The sequence below is a fragment of the Podarcis melisellensis genome, assembly GCF_964234715.1.
Source record: "Podarcis melisellensis genome assembly, chromosome: 1".
Taxonomy (NCBI): Eukaryota; Metazoa; Chordata; class Lepidosauria; order Squamata; family Lacertidae; genus Podarcis; species Podarcis melisellensis.
This window is the reverse complement of record NC_138528.1, coordinates 127,348,094-127,370,489: the sequence shown is the minus strand read 5'-3', so window position 1 is coordinate 127,370,489 and position 22,396 is coordinate 127,348,094. Positions and strand designations below refer to the sequence as shown.

At 43.6% G+C, this 22,396-nt stretch overlaps 1 protein-coding gene and 1 long non-coding RNA gene across 3 annotated transcripts in view; one reads left to right on the top strand and one right to left on the bottom strand.

The window, feature by feature from the left end:
* Nucleotides 1-1,384: 1,384 nt before the first annotated feature.
* On the top strand, nucleotides 1,385-5,765 carry LOC309363394. Its single transcript, XR_014165320.1, has 2 exons — nucleotides 1,385-1,590; nucleotides 3,985-5,765. It is a non-coding gene; the product is annotated as an uncharacterized lncRNA (long non-coding RNA).
* The window catches only part of NRP2 (neuropilin 2), a 252,609-nt gene continuing 235,909 nt past the window's right edge, over nucleotides 5,697-22,396 (bottom strand). The window contains exons 16-17 of one of the 2 annotated variants that reach the window (XM_081913720.1): nucleotides 14,071-14,139; nucleotides 5,697-6,669 (exon numbers count right to left, since the gene is read on the bottom strand). In XM_081913720.1, the coding sequence (XP_081769846.1) occupies nucleotides 6,362-6,669; nucleotides 14,071-14,139 (377 nt within the window). In that variant the 3' untranslated portion in view covers nucleotides 5,697-6,361. The remainder of the gene's footprint in view (nucleotides 6,670-14,070; nucleotides 14,140-22,396) is intronic. The other variant, XM_081913721.1, reaches the window with a different exon arrangement.

Here is a 22,396-nt window from a genome sequence, read left to right as displayed (position 1 = left end):
ACCGACTCTGGGGTTGCGGCGCTCATCTCGCTTTATTGGCCGAGGGAGCCAGCGTACAGCTTCCGGGTCATGTGGCCAGCAGGACTAAGCCGCTTCTGGCGAACCAGAGTAGCGCACGGATACGCCGTTTACCTTCCCACCAGAGTGGTACCTATTTATCTACTTGCACTTTGCCGTGCTTTCGTGCAGGAGCAGGGACCAAGCAACAGGAGCTCACCCCATTGCGGGGATTCGGACCTCCGACCTTCTGATCAGCAAGTCCTAGGCTCTGTGGTTTAACCCACAGAGCCTCGTAAATAAGACAAGCGACATCACTCAGCCACAAACATGATTGCTAGTCAGCTTCTCAGTCAACGCACTGTATGTAGTCGCCCAGTACCATGTCTTATAGAAGTTTTTCTGCCCCCCCAAAATACAAAGCAAGTGGCCTGCACAAGAGAACCTTTGACTCCGTGTATCTCGGTGCTAACCCATGGTATCTGGAATGGGAACAGAGCCCGAGTCTTTGCTCAGATTAAAGAGTGGATGGTTCAGGACTAAGATTTGGCAACAGAAACAGGCTGCATAGTTCTGGTCAACCCTTCAGCATCCAGATTACAGGCATCGGGGGAATGAGAACTCAGTCCCACACGAAGGTATACCGAATTCAAACGCCCGGTCAAACACACATTCCTGCAGAGATCAGATGAACCTTCTTCCGCAGAGATACAAACATTCTGCAAGGTTTGATCTGGTTCCAGCAAGTGATATGCCTGAACGGAAGAAACAAGGATGGAAAGCCAAGTGTCACATCTAAATACAACAGGAGCTAGAATGGCCCCGGGATCCAGATGGCTCATGTTGCTTCCCAGCCGTTGATGCCTGTACCTCTTCCAGTTTGAAACCTCTGCCATGCCTAAATCTGGCACCATTTCCCACCGGCCTGTGTAAACATTTGTAGAGAAAAGAAAGATAAGAGGGAAATATTCTCTGTAAATAGCAGATAGCTGGGTGCCAGCAGGCATTATTAATACATTAGAAATGTCAAATATTTTGCTGCAAGGACATCGTGGTGCGGGGAGTAAATGTGAGGATTACAAGTTCGCTTCTGAGCCTTATTTCAATGCTCGCAACTCACCCCCGTACGCAGCATTGTGGAATTTTGTTTTTTTTAAATGCAGTGAGATTAAAGGGAAGGGCCCAGTTTTGACTTCCTTACTGCAAATAATTTGGAAGAGTACGGCGTTCTAGTAAGCACCATCAGGGATTATTAACCTGGAAAGCCTGGGCTGTCGTGCCCAAGAATGGGTTTGAAGGCAGGAATCATATTGGTGTTGGGTCTAGTGTGACCATTTTGTGTATGTGGTTTAATTAAAGCCAGGGGTGTGAATCACCGTATTTTTTTGCTCTATAAGACTCACTTTTTCCCTCCTAAAAAGTAAGGGGAAATGTGTGTGCGTCTTACGGTGCGAATGCAGGCTGCTTTCACTGCGCAGCGATCCCTCTTGCTGTTCTGGCTTCTGGGATTCAGAATATTTTTTTTCTTGTTTTCCTCCTCCAAAAACTAGGTGCGTCTTGTGGTCTGGTGCGTCTTATAGAGCGAAAAACACGGTATGTGTGGAGTTTTCACTCTCTGTGTATCTGCGTGAACCTCTGAAAGACATTCTTGGGCAGAATGCCTAACCTGGAGGGTGCTGGTCCTCTAAGAAAATGGGTGGGTGGTTGCATGCATGGAACAGCCTTCCTGTGATTTTTCTGAGCAGCCAAACGAAAGACACACCTGGCTGCTGAACAGCTGTGTGCTCAACTGGTCCATCCACATCAATGGCAGACATGGAAGTCAACTCTAGCAAGCAGATCTCCCTTGCTGGACCCAGGCGACAAGCCGCAAAAGAAATGAACTGAACACACACACACACACACACACACACACACACACGAGAGAGAGAGAGAGATAGAGAGATCTCTACTGTAATGTTTATTAAATAGTACTTTTAAAAGGCTTTTATACAAATAATAGAAACACAGTTTGAGTTTGTCTTTCCTTATACACTGAAGAATCACAGTAAAAGCTTCAAAGTCCACATGACCTGGCTCAGCCAGTAAATGGTCGAACTACCTTGAGCTGGTAAAATGTGAGAAATTCTGTTTTCCCTGCATACCACTTTTTCCCCCAATGGGGTTGGTTCTCTTTTTTTCGTTTCTTCATCCCCATGCTCCCTTGTCAACACCTCCCTGCAAAAGCAAGGATCGGCTACGCTAAAGCCTTCCCTCCTGTCAACCACAACAAAGAGGCCTTCGAGGGGGTGGGGAGTAACCTCTATTTCAACAAAGGCATTGGTAACGCAGGATTGGACTACTACTTTTTTTCTCTCCTCTGTGCACTTTGGAAAGGGGGGGAATTGCCCAAGAACGTGGATCAGCAAATATAACACTTTTCCTTTTTTTTGCAGGTGAAGATGTATTTGACATGAATGTATGCACCGTTTTTCCTTCCTTGCCCTGTTAAAAATACAATCAGTCAAGTTTTCTGCATTAGAACGCTAAAGCACCCAGCAGAGAGGTAAGTGAGGTATCAGCTATGCAGCATTTTGGCCTGATTCTGCTCAATGAGTGCACCCAGCCAAGCCCCTATAGCAACCAACATGGAATACCAAAGTACGGGACTTTCCAAGAGGGAGCTGGTTTTGTTTCTACGCGGTTTGCGCCAAAACTCCCCGCTGCATTCATGCCAAGGTCAGTAACGTCCTCTGGCCGCCGATTTAAAGGTACAAGTAGTCCCACGTAACCACGCACATACATAACGCATACAGAGAACTCACAAGCACGCGCAAACACATATGCGTTGAAATATATGTATACACGAACTCTCACTCTCTGCATGTCTACTATAGACAGCGACTCTACCTTTTAATATATCTATTAACTCCTGTCAGGTGACCTTCACGGATACAGCCTGTCCTCCTTCATACAAATATAAGAGAAATAAAAATTGAGGGGCGCAATCCTGCCAGAGTTTAGCACGTGCTTATCTCTCCCATTGAAATCAATGGGACCGAAATAAAGCTGCTACCTTTGGCCGGCTCAGGCCCCTTTCTTTAATGACAGTAGCAGCAATCTGGTCTGCAAAATGACCCTGTACATTACTCTCTGCGTTTCTCTTGAAATTAGGGGGGAAGAGGAGGGAAGTTTGTATGTGGAATATGCCGGAAAGACACAGGAATCCTCTATGAAAATGGAGTTTTTTATGGTGCTGCATCCAAACTGCTGGAAAGGCAGTGTTTTTCAAACTTTCTACCACCAGGGAAACTTCCACATCAGCTTCTGCCGAGATAGATACCCCGTGAGCATCAGCCACAGAACTCCTGCACTGAATCTCGAGGCCTGTTTTTTAAAGCACACACACAATTCGCAAGAGATGCTGGCTTCGCGTTGGTTACCTTGCTTGAACTGCGTGCATGTGCTCTAGGACAAAACCCAAGGCTTCCCAATGTTGTGGTGCAGTTTAGGAAAGATTTGCAGCAGTAGACCAAGTTGTTTTTCGGGTGTCTGCTGGTGTTACTGATGTATAATAATAACTCCTGCAAAGTTTCTAGGGAATCCCGGCGGTTCCCTAGGGCACGGTATGAAAAAGCACAGTTTTAAGGCCCAGGGTCTGCCACAGAATTAAATGCACTGGGAACATTTGAGTTCAAGGAAAAAACTCGGTTCTGGATTGTGGCATTGGCACGTCCCAGAAAATACCGTATTTTTTTGCTCTATAAGACTCACTTTTTCCCTCCTAAAAAGTAAGGGGAAATGTGTGTGTGTGTGTGTGTGTGTGTGTGTGTGTTATGGAGCAAATGCAGGCTGCACAGCTATCCCAGAAGCCAGAACAGCAAGAGGGATCGCTGCTTTTGCTGCGCAGCGATTCCTCTTGCTGCTCTGGCTTCTGGGATTCAGAATATTTTTTTTCTTGTTTTCCTCCTCCAAAAACTAGGTACGTCTTATAGAGCGAAAAATAAGGTAAGTGCTTTGCTCATCCACTTGTATACTGAAGTAAAGAAGCATCACACGTGCCAAAAGCTCTGTTCATTCTGCAAGATAAGCGTACATGCCAAAGCTGCTCTGAGAACCATTTCATATGTTACGCAGCAAGCAAATTCTGTTCACTATCTGGTGTGCACATGACAGGCTGCACACCAAAGAAGTGAAACATGGGAACTGGGCCCCAATGCTTGCTGACATTATGTGCCTAGGAGACTGCATCTCAACAGCTGTGCCGGCACGTCACAAAACATGCTATTGTGCCAGCATCCCAGCAACGTTATCCCGGCATGCGTGTTTACTGTTGGGTGTCACCCCACAGCAGATTTCTGAAATTTCTGCTGTAGATCACCACCCGCTGAGTCTGGAGATCCTTCCTACATAGCAGCCACTTGGATTTCTCCTAAAAAAGTCACTTGAAGATGGCTGAAACAAGAGCTGAAACAAAAGGCATTGGGGATCAAAACTTAGCATTTGTAAACTTCTCTTTTACTGGTCTGTGACACACCTCGGGCGTGACAGCATTAGAAATATATTGGACCAATTGAGAGGACAAAACTCTACCCAGTAGAGATCCAAGGACCACGATGATGATGATGAAGATGATGATCGTGAGGATGAAAAGGAAGAGGAACAGGGGAAAGGGCGAACGCCTCCCTTGTATTTTGATACAGCACACACCTCTAAGTAAAGGGAAAAATATTTTTCTAAGGCACTTGATTAAAAAAAAGATACACACACGTACGAACACAAAACCCTTCGAAAACAAACAATTTGCCTTGCAAATCACTAGGGAGCAAGTTGCACTGTTCCGAAGGGATAGGAAGGTGGCAGCGGACTGGTCCAGACCTTTTTTTCTGTTTCCCCGACAACCGCACTGGAATATCAGACGAGACTCGATACCCTGCAAAGGATCGTAATAGTTGCTTCCCACCCAAAGGCCTAACTCTGCAAAGAAGTGATGCCTCGGCTGGGCATAAAGCACCAGGGCTGTGCCAGCTGTGCATGTGCTCAAAACAGCGCCACTCAGAGGTGGGGGGAATCTGTCGCTGTCAGGATGTTGTTGGACTACCTTTATCGCTGACAAGTGGCCAGACATCTTTGCAGAATGAAGCCCTTAGTCCTAGCAAATGAAGAAACTTAAATGATGCCTGTTAAGAGGAAGGAGGTATCTGCAACCACTCTCCATCGGGGCTGGGTCGCTCTGTTCCTCCCTCCTCCCTTAAACTCCACTCCTCCCCCTCCCCCACGAGAGTAGTCACAGCATTAACAAAAATATATATAGCAGCCTGTCCTCCTCTCAAAGCATATAAAAAGCCATCTCCTGAGTTCCCGGGCATCTTATAATTGTGTCTTTTGTTTGCTGCGATTTTCTTATAATAAAAGGAATGGGATTATAAAGGGAAGTGCAGGTGTGGGGGGGGGGAAGGACAGAAAGAAAAGTAAAAGACAGCCCTTATGATGAAGGCCTCTGCTGTTTCAATCCATGATCTGGATTTAATAAATGGCTCTTATTCGCAAATCACTTTTAAGGCTCTTCAGCCTCACTTGAGGAGGCGCCTCTGTCGAATTTCGCACCTCAGGCTGCCTTTCTCTTTTGCTTTGTAATCTGGGAAGAAAGCACCGCTGCTCCCATTGACCCGCAAGCCTAATTCCTGATCAGAAAAAGGTAAAGGCAACAACATACTTTCTTTTTGGGGGGGGGGGAGTGGGGTGGTGTGTCTATAAACTGCAGCTTGCTGGGCTCGTCTTACCGACAGGAAAGAAGAAATCCCTTAAAATCAAGGAGCCTTTCTGAATGGCGATAAGCTGAATTGGGGTGGCGGGGGGGGGGGAGAGATAGGCTCGCATGTGTGGTTGTGTGTAATTTTTAAAGATTAGCTTGGCCACCGAAAAAGGAACCAGGGGTGGGGGGTGGGGAGAGTGGAGAGAAACTCTCTGGAGTTTTCTCAACTAGGGAAAAGAAGTGGGAAATAACGTTCAACATTCTGTTTCTCACTTCCTAAATGCTAACCAAACGTTTGGACTCTTCTGGATTTGATTCACTTGAATAAGACATAACAACGATAAGCATGGCAGCTCCTTTGCCCGCCCCAACCTGGTTCTTATCGTGAGAACAATAAGCCGTAGAGTTCTCTCCGACGGTCATCCTTCCCCCTGGAAAAAAGAAAGTTTACACCGTCCTCGTTTCCTCCTCCTTTTGTGAAACGGCAGGGCTGTCCGTGACTCCTCCCCACTTGCGTATACCAGCTCTGGCTTCGTATAAGATTATGGCATTCAGCTCCCATATAAAAAGTAATCTTCACCAGCCACTTTTGCTGGAATGAAATGTCAAATGTGATTCTGGTGCAATCAGTCATGCCTCAGAGCAGCACTTTTGGTGGTTCATTTTGACCTTGTGCTTGATGCCGTCATAAAGCTCAAAGTTGTAGTTCTCCAATGTGGTGGAGCTCCGAGAGGAGAGGCCGGCGTAGGAACATGTGCAGTACAGGAGTAGACCCGCGCAAATTGCCCCCAGGAGCACACCGAGGGAACTCATGGCTATGATGGTGACCAGAATGGGGTCCAGTGTGTACAGCCAGCTCTTCTCTTTTCCCATTTTTGGGGTGAGCGGAGAGTTTGTTGAAAACAGCGTGTTGTTGTTCTTCTCCGGGCCTAAGTAGTCTGAAACGTAATTGAAACAGGCGATTAGAAAAGCAGTTCTCTTCCTTTATTCTTTGATAACTCCAACCAGTGCAGTTAGGGAAAATGTACAAAACTAGTTCAAAAACATGTTGGAAGTGTAAGGAAAAGGAAGGGACATTTTATCATATCTGGTGGGATTGTAATGTAATTTTAAAAAATTTGGGAAATGACATACAATGAATTGAAGAAAATGTTCCATTTAACATTTGTTAAAAAACCTGAAGCATTTTTGTTAGGGATTGTAGGGAAAGATCTGCCCAAAAAGCTGAAAAACATTGTCATGTATGCAACAACGGCCATGAGAGTTTTAATAGCACAAGGATGGAAGACTGAAGAAACCCCAACTAAAGAATCATGGCAAGAAAAACTGATGGACCATGCAGAACTGGCAAAACTGACATACAAGCTACGGGACAAAGATAACTGTGACTTTAAAGATGAATGGGAACCCTTTACAAAGCGAACTGGACTCCTTTGCTTGTTTTGAATAAACATTCACAAACTTTTTATTGATTATAATCAGCTAAATAGTTTGAGGATCTATACAACTGTGTAACATGCAGAAAACAGCATTTTTAGAGAAATCAAAGACTGGAACTGAGGGAAGTCGCGGGGTGGGGGTGGGTGGGTTCTGTGGGGGGAGGGAGGAAAATGGGGCAGGAAATAAGGATGATATGTTTCTGGATAATATGTTTTGTTTTAATTTTGAATAAAAAGTTTAAAAAAGAAAAAGAAAAGGAGATATCTTTGTGCCCTATATGCTAGCTCACGGGCAAGGTGGTCCTCACGAGGGCTGGGCGATATCTTGTCCCAAACCGGTTTGAAGTCCATGATGGACTTTGCAGAACTGGCCAGATTGACCTGCAGGGTTCGAGATCAGGGCGATCAAAAATTTCAAAGGGATTGGAGTAAATTTATTGTATATTTGAATAATAATTCCAAAAATTTGAAGACCCTAGAAGGATTGAAATAAATCCTACAATGCGGACAATGGAAGTTAAAGAGCTAAATTGCGTGACAGGACTTGAAAGCGGAAAACCTGCTGAAGGGAAGTCATAAGCTCGGCAGAGCAGAAAGTTTGTTATTGTATCGTCAAAAATATTGTTTAAGGAGGAAAAAATAAATATATATTCTTTAAAAAAAAATATAAAGAATGAAGTCCATCTCGTGATATCGGTTTCATAATTTTTGACCTGGCAACATACAGTGATACCTCGGGTTAAGTAATTAATTCGTTCCGGGGGTCCGTTCTTAACCTGAAACTGTTCTTAACCTGAAGCACCACTTTAGCTAATGGGACCTCCTGCTGCCACCGCGCCACTGGAGCACGATTTCTGTTCTCAACAAAGTTCTTTACATGAAGCACGATTTCTGGGTTAGCAGAGTCTGTAACCTGAAGCGTATGTAACCTGAAGCGTATGTAACCTGAGGTACCACTGTATTGTGAATCATGATATGTGTGTGTGTGTGTGTGCTGTGTGGAAAACCACAATGTGAGGAAAACCGTGAAGCCAACCAGTGCCTCTACCTAGTTCCATCCTTATTTCAGACATCATGATATATCAGCTGGTGATATATATCACGATGTTGAAAACCAGATATCGCCCAGCTGTACTCCTCACATGATCACTTTAGGCGATGGGCTCGTGTAGTGAGAACCACCATCTCTGTGTGGGAAATATATATATATCTCCCTGCCCCAACTCTTGCTTCCAATTTGTACTCTTTGTGGAGGTATGGCTCTGGTAGGGGCAGCGTCACCCACACCTCCAAATCATCTCTCTTTGCGATTTCCCCATCCCATGTTTTCCTCTCTGCTTTTCTTAAAGAATTCCTGCGCAGTTCTGGCTCAGTGCGATGAAAAGAGTGCAAGATAGCATTCCCCCCCACAACGAATCAAAACTGTAGCTGTTGGTTGCCAAATTTCTATGCCTAATTTGTCCCTACTTTATGCTCCAGCTGATTTCTGTTCCTCTTGATGTATCACATCTGAAGGATGTTAATTCTGACGTGCTCACAGAAATAACAACTGGAGGGGGAGAATTCAGAAGAGCTTGTGAGTTCAAGTCATGGTTTTTGAAGTAACTTTCTCACACAGTGGCAGCCAGTTTGTTTACTGCACTCCAATGTATTAAGGCCCTGAGGAGAATGCACCCTCAATATTAACTATCTAGAAAGGTAAAAGGTAAAGGACCCCTGGATGGTTAAGTCCAGTCAAAGGCGACTATAGGGTTGTGGCGCTCATCTCGCTTTCAGGCCGAGGGAGCCGGTGTTTGTCCATAGGCAGCTTTTCAGGTCATGTGGCCAGCAGGACTAAACTGCTTCTGACACCGTGACGGGAACCAGAGCGCACGGAAACACTGTTTACTTTCCCACCGCAGTGGTACCTATTTATCTACTTGCACTGGCATGCTTTCGAACTGCTAGGTTGGCAGGAGCTGGAACAGAGCAACGGGAGCTCACTCCGTCGCAGGGATTTGAACTGCTGACCTTCTGGATGGCAGGCCCAAGAGGCTCAGGGGTTTAGACCACAGCGTCACCCGTGTCCCTTGTAACGATCTATACTCCATGTTGTCCTGGAATCTCGATAACTGCACCTGCCATTATCCAACAGGATGGAGGAAGTTTCTCCACCTGTGAAAAAAACCTTCCTTTCTGAAGTTTCTCTTCTTCTTGACCAGGCATAGGCAAACTCCAGCCCTCCAAATGTTTGGGACTACAATTCCCATCATTCCTGACCACTGGTCCTGTTAGCTAGGGGTGATGAGAATTGTAGTCCCAAACATCTAGGAGGGCCGGAGTTTGCCTATGCTTGTTCTTGACAACCAAAATGGTCAAAGGCCTGGAAACGATGCCTTATGAGGAACGGCTAAGGGAGCTGGGCATGTTTAGCCTGGAGAAGAGGAAGTTAAGGGGTGATATGATAGCCATGTTCAAATATATAAAAGGATGTCACATAGAGGAGGGAGAAAGGTTGTTTTCTGCTGCTCCAGAGAAGTGGACACGGAGCAATGGATCCAAACTACAAGAAAGAAGATTCCACCTAAACATTAGGAAGAACTTCCTGACAGTAAGAGCTGTTCGACAGTGGAATTTGCTGCCAAGGAGTGTGGTGGAGTCTCCTTTTTTGGAGGTCTTTAAGCAGAGGCTTGACAACCATATGTCAGGAGTGCTCTGATGGTGTTTCCTGCTTGGCAGGGGGTTGGACTCGATGGCCCTTGTGGTCTCTTCCAACTCTATGATTCTATGACTGTTGGGATTCTCTGAGGGCTAGGTTGTCATATGCAACTACTTCAGTATATAGTCCCAGCCATTAACAGATAAGTACCCCAGTATTTGCAGCACAGTCTATTTCTCAGGAAAGAGGTGTAGATCTGTGTCTCTGCAGGGCTGGAAAAGTCTTTGCCTGGGATCCTGAATAACTGTTGCCAGTGTCAACAACAGTTTGCTAGGTGGACCAATGCGATGACTTGGTATGCAACAGCTTGCTATGTTCCTGTGATGTACAGATTTACGAAGTCAAAACATGCTTCGGCCAACCGGGGCAGTAGTTATCAAAATTTGGTATGTTCCAGTGGTCCTTAGAGCAGTGATATGGGTGGTCAGACCAAATCAGATTGTTTTGTGATTCGAGGACCCGTCCCCCGCTTGGGAATAAATAAAAAAAACACACGTGGACATGGCATATAAGGTTAATGGGTAGAAAAAGGCCACAACTTTATTGATTACAGCATGTGAGATGGTATTGGCTTAGGCATTGGACAAGAGCAATTTGACTCTACCCACTCAGGATGAGGGGCGAGTCTAACGAGGGGTTAACCACCAGTAGGGGGAGCCTACTGGTAGAGACATCACCTTGCCAACAAAGGTCCGTATAGTAAAAGCTATGGTTTTCCCAGTAGTGATGTATGGAAGTGAAAGCTGGACCATAAAGAAGGCTGATCGCCGAAGAATTGATGCTTTTGAATTATGGTGCTGGAGGAAACTCTTGAGAGTCCCATGGACTGCAAGAAGATCAAACGCATCCATTCTGAAGGAAATCAGCCCTGAGTGCTCACTGGAAGGACAGATCCTGAAGCTGAGGCTCCAATACTTTGGCCACCTCATGAGAAGAGAAGACCCCCTGGAAAAGTCCCTGACGTTGGGAAAGATGGAGGGCACAAGGAGAAGGGGACGATAGAGGACGAGATGGTTGGATGGTGTTCTCGAAGCTACCAGCATGAGTTTGACCAAAGTGCGGGAGGCAGTGGAAGACAGAAGTGCCTGGCGTTCTTTGGTCCATGGGGTCACGAAGAGTCGGACACGACTAAACGACTAAACAACAACAACAAAGGGGGAGCCTGTTGATGCCAATACAACTATAAGCTCCCCCCTGATGTCACCGAGGGTCGTGCCATGGCCCCCCGCCACACAGGGCATCGGACAGGATCCACAAGCACCGGATTCCTTTAATGGAATACCCATAAGTGATGGGGTAGGCGATGGCCACACCTTGCCCTTCCATACACCAACAACACATTCCAATGCCTAACCACCAGATACCAAAAAAGTTGTGACGATTGCTACGAGGTAGGCGGAAAAAACCAAGAGGCCAGTGCCAATTTGCCAATTGGAAAAAACTCCTACCAGGCCCCCTGGGCAACCAGGGCGACCAGCCATGGGTCCATAGCAAGGTCAAGCGAGAAACTATGTACTAAAGGGAGTGATGGGTGGGTGACTCGCAGAAATCGGCAGGGCAATGGCAGGGGAGAGCTGGCGCGGCCGCATTTGAACGGCTAGACCATGCCCCCGTGGTGTCTCCTGATTGGGTGACTGGCTGGGAAGGAGGAGAGGAGAGGCTTTTCCCAGCCAACTAGTTTAGGTTCCTATCTAAAGCTGCACAGACCGTGATTGACTATCCAGTGGGAAATTCCAATAGCCATCCATCACTAGTTGGCTCTGTTGGAAGGTATTTCGAGAGAGGCAGGTGAAGCCAACACCAGGCTCCTCCTCCTCCGTGGCTGGTTTTGCTTTGCTTTGTGTTTCAAGTGTATGTTTGTAATGTATCAACTGCATTTTATAAATGCTGTGATCCGCTCTGGGAACTTCCATCAGAAAGCAGGGTATTAATCTGCTAAGTAAATAAATACGTCGAGTGTGACCTGACTCTCCATTTAAACAACTGGCCACTCCACATAATGAAAAATGGTGAACTGGGTACAGGAAGCAAAAGAAAAAAGGAAAGAAAGGCTCAAATATTTCTAAACGTGAAATGAAGCCTCGTAACATTTGAAGATTTTCACTACATCTCAATCCTCTTTAACGGTGTGACCTTTAATTTAAATGACCTTTGCTCAAGCCCACAAGTCTCACCCTCCCAGCCGTCCTGGGAATTACTTCCAGACTGAAATGCCTTCTGACATTATTTTCATATACTCCACATGTACTGTTCATACTTTTAAAGAAGGGCAGGGGATCTCTGGCCTGTGGGCCCATCTGAGAATAATAATAATAATAATAATAATAATAATAATAATAATAATAATAATAATAATAATAATAATAATAATAATAATATTATTTATATCCCACCCATCTGGCTGGGTTTCCAACAGAATATTAAAAACACGACAAAACATTAAAAACTTCTCTAAACAGAGCAGCCTTCAGATGTCTTCTAAAAATCAGAAACAGTGGTGCCTTGGTTTACGAACTTAATCTGTTCCTGAAGCCCATTCTTAAACGAAAGCGTTCTTAAACCAAGGTGTGTTTTCCCATAGCAGCGGGGGACTCAATTTACAAATGGAACACACTCAACAGGAAGCGGAACATGTTCTGCTTCCAAGGCAAAGTTCACACACCAAAACACCTACTTCCGGGTTTGCAGCGTTCTTAATCCAAGTTGTTCATAAACTAAACTGTTCTTAAACCAAAGTACCACTGTAGTTGTTTATTTCCTTGACATCTGATGGGAGGGCTTTCCACAGGGTGGGTGCCACCACCGAGAAGGCCCTCTGTCTGTTACCCTGTAAGCTCACATCTCGCAGTGAGGGAACTCCCAGAAGGCCCTCAGAGCTGGACCTCAGAGTCTGGGCTGAACGATGGGGGTATTCTGGTATTCTGGGCCGAGGCACCAACACTTTTAATGGCACTCAGAAACGTTGGTCTGCAAGGCTATTTCCGCCCAACTGCCCGTTCCCTGATGGCACCTATGGTAACAGCTGATGGACATTAGGGTGGGGTTGAAACCTGTTGATTATTCAGCTTAAAGAGTGGGGTGTTTTTTTGCCAACAAATTCATTCCAAAGCCTACCTATTCATTCCACTGAGCAAACAGATACCTTTGGGAATCCCAGAAGCAGGGCCTGAGTGAAAGATCCTTCTCTTGCTATTGTTCTCCAGTATCTGGTGTCCAGAGGCATGTTGGACATCCATACTATGTAGCCATCATGATTAGTATTCATTGGTTCCAACTTGTGGCTGAGCATCTTTGATAAAACGTATTTAACCCAGAACTTGAGTTTCCACTGTATCTCTGAGATACAGTGGTACCTTGGTTCTCAAATGCCTTGGTTCTCAAATGCCGAAAACCCAGAAGTAAGTGTTTCAGTTTTCAAAGGTTTTCCGGGGCACCTGCACCAATCGGAAGCTGCGCCTTGGTTTTTGAACATTTCAGAAGTCAAATGGATTTCTGGAATGGACTAGGTTTGGCGCTTTTGTTTTTGCTATTTATTTTGTGTTTTGGTTTTTGAGGCTTTTTTGGTTAATTTGTTTTTGTGACTGTGTGGAACCCAGTTCGGCTACTGATTGATTGATTGTGTGACTGTGGAAATGGATCATCAGTGCAGGTAAGAATTTTTTTTTTTTAATCATCTACAGTACTGTCTTATTTATTTAATAGTACAGTACATTGATTATTGCTTTCATTTTATGGATCAATGGTCTCGTTAAATAGTAAAATTCACGTTAAATCGAAGTTTTAGGGGTTGCTTTTAAAAGTCTGGAACAGATTAATCTGTTTTGCATTACTTTCTATGTGAAAGCGCGCCTTGGTTTTGGAACACTTTGGTTTTGGAACAGACTTCCAGAACGGATTAAGTTTGAGAACCAAGGTACCACTGTACTTTTCCTGGAGCTGCATAAGGTACATTGCTTTTAAAATACAGTGGTACCTCTGGTTAAGAACTTAATTCGTTCTGGAGGTCCGTTCTTAACCTGAAACTGTTCTTAACCTGAAGCACCACTTCAGCTAATGGGGCCTCCTGCTGCCGCCACACAATTTCTGTTCTCATCCTGAAGCAAAGTTCTTAACCCGAGGTACTATTTCTGGATTAGTGGAGTCTGTAACCTGAAGCGTTTGTAACCTGAAGCGTTATGCAACCCACAATATCTCATACTCACCATCTTCAGAGACTTCTCCAAAGTCTTCCCCGTTGATTGAAATGTCATCCTCTAAAGCTGGGAAATCGACTGGAATGAGAAATATTTTGTTGTTACTCTAAAAACCTGCAGCAATACACTTTTCATAAGATATGCAAGCTCAAGAAAACATTTTTTTTTGAGGCTATTCATAACCAGGGCCAACTTCCGCTAATATTCATGAGCACACAATGGAAGATATGTATATCATAGGAGCTCTTCTTTCATCTCTACCAAATAATCTGCTTTTAGGGAAAATGAAAGGGAGGGAGGGGGGAAGGAGTGGAACTAGATAATTCTGATTGCTGTTGAAACATTGTCAGTAGTGTCTTCATAATGGCTATAATTCATTAGCAACCGCGGACACAGGTATTATCTTTGTAACTTTCAACAATGACCATCATTAGTCACCATTAACACAACATCCATTTGGCACACTCTGCATGCCATCATCTGGCGTGCTTCTCAGCAGATGCGACGACCCAAATGACCCGCTTTCAACCTGGGCTTCATGTGAATTCAAAGTGATTTATGGAATGATGTGTATCATCATCATCACCTAGGTATTAATATAAAAGCCGGACTACAATAAGGAGATGCAGAACCCCACAAATGGGTATCAGGTATTTATGAAAATTATTTCCGTGACCCGAGCCTTTTAGTGTGGGAGATTTTTCTTTAGGTTCTTTGAAACATGTTAAAATATAGGTCCAGAGAGTACTGCCATCGGTGCTGGGTCTCTATCACAATCTGTATTTCATTGTATATCTCCTTGCGAAGTTGTTTTCAAAAGGCATTTTTTTAAAAAGGGGGGAGAACATGTACAGTGGTACCTCAGGTTACATACGCTTCAGGTTACAGACTCCGCTAACCCAGAAATAGTGCTTCAGGTTAAGAACTTTGCTTCAGGATGAGAACAGAAATCGTGCTCCGGCGGTGCGGCGGCAGCAGGAGGCCCCATTAGCTAAAGTGGTGCTTCAGGTTAAGAACAGTTTCAGGTTAAGAACGGCCCTCCGGAACGAATTAAGTACTTAACCCAAGGTACCACTGTATACATATGCAGAATATATAGTTTCAGCACGTTTTCTTTTCTTTCTTTCATAATAATCTTTATCGGTTTAAAATACAGACATAAAAAATTATTTACAACAGAAGCACAGAAGAAAAAGAAAAGAAAAAAGTCAAGGTAAAAAGAAAAAACTGTATACAAAAGGAAACTGCATCTTCTCGGATAACAATCAAATAAAAGTTTTGGATATAAAACTTCAGCACGTTTCAGTTTCAGCACGTTTCCAATGTATGGTTCTTTTGGGGTTAACATGTTCCATAATATGTTTCCTTCCACTGTGTGCATTGTCCCACATTTCCAGACATTTTCTAATTTCACACACGTGTGTATGTATAGTAGTACCTTGGTTCTCAAACGCTTTGGTTCCCAAACACTGAAAACACGGAAGTTGAACGTCCGATGCGGCTGTCGGCTATTATTTCCTGCTCTAATTAGAAGCTGTGCCTTGGATTTTGAACATGTCAGATGTCAAACGGACTTCTGGAACGGATTAAGTTTGGCGCTTTTGTTTTGCTATTTATTTTGTGTTTTTGAGGCTTTTGGGGTTAAATTGTTTTTCTGACTGTGTGGAACCCAGTGCAGCTACTGATTGATTGATTGATTGATTGATTTTTTGTGACTGTGGAAATAGATAAAAGCCCCCCATCCAAACAATGACTATCATCAGTGAAGGTAGGAGAAAAAAAAATAAATTTGATTTTTATCATCTACAATATAGTGGTACCTCGGGTTAAGAACTTAATTCGTTCTGGAGGTCCGTTCTTAGCCTGAAACTGTTCTTAACCTGAGGTACCACTTTAGCGAATGGGGCCTCCCGCTGCCACCACCGCACGATTTCTGTTCTCATCCTGAAGCAAAGTTCTTAACCCGAGGTACTATTTCTGGGTTAGAGGAGTCTGTAACCTGAAGCGTCTGTAACCTGAAGTGTCTGTAACCCGAGGTACCACTGTACAGTGGACGCTCGGGCTGTGAATGCGATCTGCATTTTTATTTATTTATTTATTTTTAAATATTTATTAAAGATTTTCTTAATACAATAAAGAAGAAAAAAAAGAAAAGAACAACAAAAAAGAAAAAAAGAAATCACTTACATCTTATACAAAAAGCATACCACAACCGAATCAATTAGATAATAACCATATTTTCTTCGCTTTTTGGACTTCCTCACATCTCTCGTTCCTGCGTTCCTGGTTTATAAAACTTTAACCAGCAAATTATCACCTTGTTTCAATTCTTATTTTATAATTTTCCAATATTGTATCCCTAGCTTTAGATACTTTTATCCAAACCTTAAATACTTAATTTAAACATGATATTTATCCAAAATTTATCTTTTCTTAAATTTCACTTATCTTCATAGTCTTTTCAACTAGCTTAATGGTGCCATGTTATTTACAATCTTGCATCTTTCTTAACACTCATACAATTTGCAATGTTTTTGTAAATAGTCCTTAAATTTCTTCCAGTCCTCTTCCACTGCTTCCTCTCCCAGGTCTCGGATTCTGCCAGTCATTTCCGCTAGTTCCATATAGTCTATCAGTTGCATCTGCCATTCTTCCAGTGTGGGCAAGTCTTGAGTTTTCCAATGTTTGGCGACAAGTATCCTTGCTGCTGTTGTTGCATACATAAAGAATGTGAATGCGATCTGTGCGGGATGCTCGTTCACAACCCACAGTGTCCGCAACCTGCAGTGGCACATCAGCGCACGCACAGGTTGTGATCCGGTGCTTCTGTGCATGGCGACCGCCGAAACCTGGAAATGACCCGTTCTGGTACTTCCGGGTTTTGGCGGTCTGCAACCCGAAAAAACGTAACCTGACGCGTCTGTAACCCGTTGTATGACTGTACTATCTTATTTATTTTATAATACAGAACATTGATTATTGCTTTCATTTTATGGATCAATGGTCTCCTTAGATAGTAAAATTCATGTTAAATTACTGTTTTAGGGGTTGTTTTCAAAATCCTGGAACGGATTAATCCATTTTGCATTATTTTCTATGGGAAAGTGGGCCTTGGCTTTGGAACGCTTTAGTTTTGGAATGGACTTTCGGAACGGATTAAGTTTGAGAACCAAGGTACCACTGTATACCACTTGTTCTCTTGGCACTTGATGGCTTACAGCTAAGGGCAATAGTTCTGGCTGTTTTGACACAGAATGGCCTGACTTATGTAGTAAGAGCAAGGTAAGGCAGTTTCGTTTTTAACAGTGCAAAGGGATTTGGGGTGAAAGATGTTTGACTTCCTGCAGCTGCTTAAGTGTTGGATTGGAAGGGAAAGTGCTCAAGAAGAAGTAGCTTTGGGGGATGTTTGCCACAAGCCAGGGGAAGTCTCTGCATTCCTTCCCAGATCTCCTTTCACTGTTTTCAAAGCATTCCCCTCTCTTGCAACACGACTGGCGTAGATCCATTTGAAAGCATAAGAAACTGAGACCACTATATCTAGCTTGGTCCTAAATGTGAGGACTGTCTGCAGAGAAGAATCTATCCGTGATCTCTAATTTGTGACGGCTTTCGCACATGCAAGTCATTAACTGAAGCCGTCAGGTGATGAATTTGGATATGTCACATGTGGTGGGAATGCCGACCTATTAAACAATTCTGGAATGAAATTTATGAAGAAATCAAAAAGATGTTTAAAATATCTTTCAGTAAAAAACCGGAGGCATTCCTTTTAGGTATAGTTATAAACGATATTCCCAACAATCAAAGGAAAGTATTCCTTTATGCAACGACAGCTGCCAGGATGCTTATAGCAAAAAATTGGAAAGGGAGAAAAATACCATCAATGAAAGAATGGCAAATTAAATTTTGTGAATATATAAATCTGGCAAGACTCACAGCATTCATAAGGGGACAATCGGACCAGAAATTATTAAAAGAATGGGGATGTGCTAAAGAGTATATGAAAAAAACATTATTCTGAAGCAAGCATATCGGTATGTAATGAATGATGCTTTAAAGGGTTAAAGAAAAAGAAAAATGGTGTAAAACAGTACAAAGATGGTAGAAATCTACATTAGACACAACTATACAGTAAGAGTAAAATTTTGAGGTCTTAGAACAAAGGAAGGAAGTATATGTATGTAATGACTAGATTAGAATGATGATATGGTTTTATTTGTAGATGTATGCTTTTTGTTTTGTTTTGGTTTTGGTTTTTATGTGTGTGTTCTGTTTTTCTTTCTTGTTTGTATAGTATTATTTTGGATTCAATGTTTGTAATTTTTGTTATGATGTTATGATTTTGCATTGAAAATAAAATAATTTTTTTAAAAAAGAATTTGGATGTGTCAACAGAGCCAAAGATGGATCCATCTCCAGTTGCTGAACCTCAAACGTCTCCAAGATTGAAGACAAAGAGCAGCACCATTGAATTTTTTGCCCTATGCTCTCTTAGGCTAAGCAACATGAATGGAGCCACCCCTACCATTCTAGGAAAAAATGTATTCTGCTGTTCGGTGTCTCTCACACAAGTCGAATCACAAACAAAAAACAAACAATCAGCCGACAATTTGTAAGGCCAATGAAGTGAAACCATGAATATGTGCCTGACAAGCATTGCACAAACAATTTGCCTCGCAAGCAATGTGGTGATATAACATTCAGGAATTACAAGCAATTATTAAAACTACAGATGTACTTGCCACAAGGAAAACTAGACATGAATTGCTGTGCAGAAATACGTAAGAGGCTCTGCTGCTGGAAGAGGCACCAGCTAAGTATGTCTCTGGAAAAGGAACGGTTCCAGCAGCTGGAGCAAAAAGAACTGATACAGCAGCTCTGTAGCAGCTGGGCTTTCAGGGATGAAGCCAGTGCCAGCCAAAAGCATCATGCTACCTGAAGCACAGCCCAAATGATAGGCCAAGGCTTTCCTAAGTCTTGCTGCTGTATTTAGTCACCGATTCCTCCCCCCTGCCCCTCGCGGTGTGTCCCGAAAAAGATTATTTCACCCTGCTGCATGGCCAGCACCAGCAACATCACAACTCGTCTCCAGGCAATGGCCCTCCATGCTAGGGCAGCTGCTACTTTTGTACTGCTCTGCTTGAAAGACCTACATACCGGTCTTGAAAGACCTACATTGGCTCCCAATACGTTTCCGAGCACAATTCAAAGTGTTAGAGCTGACCTTTAAAGCCCTAAACGGCCTCGGTCCAGTATATCTGAAGGAGTGTCTCCACCCCATCGTTCTACCCGGACACTGAGGTCCAGCTCCAAGGGCCTTCTGGCGGTTCCCTCACTGCGAGAAGTGAGGTTACAGGGAAGCAGGCAGAGGGCTTTCTTGGTAGTGGCGCCCTCCCTGTGGAATGCCCTCCCACCAGATGTCAAAGAGAACAACAACTACCAGACTTTTAGAAGGCATCTGAAGGCGGCCCTGTTTAGGGAGGCTTTTAATGTTTGATGTAGTAAAGGTAAAGGTAAAGGTACCCCTGCCCGTACGGGCCAGTCTTGCCAGACTCTAGGGTTGTGCACTCACCTCACTCTATAGGCCGGGAGCCAGCGCTGTCCGCAGACACTTCCGGGTCATGTGGCCAGCATGACAAGCTGCATCTGGCGAGCCAGTGCATTTTTTTTCTTGTTTTCCTCCTCCAAAAACTAGGTGCGTCTTGTGGTCTGGTGTGTCTTATAGAGCGAAAAATACGGTACACCAGACCACAAGACGCACCTAGTTTTTGGAGGAGCAAAACAAGAAAAAAAATATTCTGAATCTCAGAAGCCAGAACAGCAAGAGAGATCACTGCGCAGTGAAAGCAGCAATCCCTCTTGCTCTTCTGGCTTCTGGGATAGCTGCGCAGCCTGCATTCGCTCCATAAGACGCACACACATTTCCCCTTACTTTTTAGGAGGGAAAAAGTGAGTCTTATAGAGCAAAAAATACGGTAATTCCAGTTTAGTCACAACTGGAATTAGAACACAGCATGTATGGGGACTTCCGGGTCGGCGCCATCGCCGAATGGCGGGCTCCCTCCGAGCTCCGGAGGGAGCCTGCTCGGCAGGGGCTGGGTCCTACCGCACCGGCGATGCGGGGACCCTTAAAAACCACGGCCACGGAGGCCGTGGACATGGAGACTCGGCTGGCACCGTCAGCGCCCTCTCGATTCGTGAAGGAGCCTTTTTAAAGGCTACGGATCGGGTGCCGGGGAGGAGCGTGGTGCTTTGAGTCCTCTGCTATCCCTGCCGAGCGCAGCCGCATGCCATCCGGCGGAGAGCGCTGACTTCTTCTATTGAAAATTTGGACCCAAAAGAAGAACCCGTGAGTAATTGGAATATGGACTAAAAAGAGGGATAAATTTTTAGAATTTGGAGCGAACGGGGGAGGTGGAAAAAAGGAAGTCAGCCCCCCCCCAAATTGTAGAAGAGCCAAAACAAAGGACTGGATAACTAAGATCGAGAGGAACCTTATCTTGCCGAACTAGCAACTTCGCGAGGGAAATTTATAAGATTGAGCTGGAGGAGAAAAGTGGAATTCGTATTAAAAAGCAACCCCCCCGGAATCCCTGGAGCGATTCGTGAAAATGCCTGGAGAAGAATAACGGAGGTTTTGACAGCTGTCAAAGAGCTGTCAAAACGGAAGAATGAAATTGAGACTTTGTTATGAGGACTTTGCCGGTTACATTTGTTATAAATTGGAGATAAATTGTTTCAAATAAGGATTTATAAGTTATTTGGACTGGCGGATGTGATCTGGAAGGGAACTTTGTTATTGTAATCCACCTAGAGGAGCTGAGGGACATTGCATGTGTTTTCGACGGGAAACTTGAACAGTTGGATAGAACTTTTAATCTCCTGGGAAACTGCAGAAATGGAACATTATTTTGTCTACAGAGGCCTATACTTTACTGGAAACAATGGATTATGTTTTGCTCCTGAATAACAAGCCTCTGTAGAGACACTAGAAGCCTTTGGAAAAAGAACATTTCTGTGAGGGAACAGGGAAGTAAAAAGGAGGAGAGTGATTGACAAGAACAAGGAAACAACAAGAACTGGACAGAACTGGAGTGGGAACATTTGGGATATCCAGATTTGACAAGCTTATGGATATAAAATTGGAGTTTATACTCCTGGATATAAAAATCTGGATAGAAGAAATGGGCCCCCTTTGATAGACTCCTTCTATGATTGGACATCTGTAATTTAAAAAAAAAGACCGGTAAAGAACCAGAGGGATGTGGGTTTAGTGAAATGTGGGTTCATCAGGAAGACATTAGAAGTGGAGGGATAGGAGGAACGCAGCAGGGAAAGAGGGGAGGGAAATTTGGAATCCAAAGGTTGTAAAATTATTGTTTGTTTTTATTCTATTTTCATCTGTACTATATTTGAAAGGGGGGAACTCGTGGAAGGGAAGAGGTCGACCTTAGGGGATGGAAATTTGGATAAATTGAGTTGTTGATGATGAGTGTATTTTGGGAATAAGAATTTGTTGAATATTATTGCTTTTTTGGAAGATTTGGAACACAAGAGGGGGTGGGGAGGGGAAGTCCTGGATATTGGAAAAAGTTTATGAATTGGATTTTATTTGTTTTAATTTGGAAAACCTTAATAAAAATTATTTTAAAAAAAAAAATAGAACACAGCATGTATGGTGTTGTTGTTTTTTAAAACCCAACAAAAAAGTTGAAGCTCTATAACATTTGCAGGAAGTCATTATTTTAAAAGTGAGATCAGATTTTTCATCCCACTTCAGAACCAAGAGACCCAGATGGAAACATCTGCATCGAGAGCTGAAAAGTGCCTCTTGGAAGCAGAATCAAACGCGGACAGCATTACTGAGTAAGGGGAAGATGGGGGAGCTCAAGAGGGTGCCTGATGTGCCAGTTATACATTAAAAACAAATAGTGATTTTCAGCCTTGTGACCTCATTGGATCCAAGAGGATAGGATCAGCAGAAGGAACACGATCTATCCAAAGTTAGCAATTTTCTGTTTTAATGGAAGAGGAGAATAGTGTTCATGCCTAATGTTCCTATTATAGTAAACTGTGCTTGACTTGGGCTAGATTCCCCCCCCTTTTTTGGTGTCACCAGTGATTTTTATTCATTCATACTTTTCAAGTTTATACATTTCACTAATTTTACAATCATTTTGACATTTCAAAACTTGACTTCTTTCTCCCTCTTTCTGCGTTTCCTTAAATTTGTTTTGCATATCCAAATTAACTTAATTTACTCATTTATTCATACTCTATAATTCCCGCCCCTAATTACATGATTTGTAAATCCTTTATGAACTTTCACCTTTTC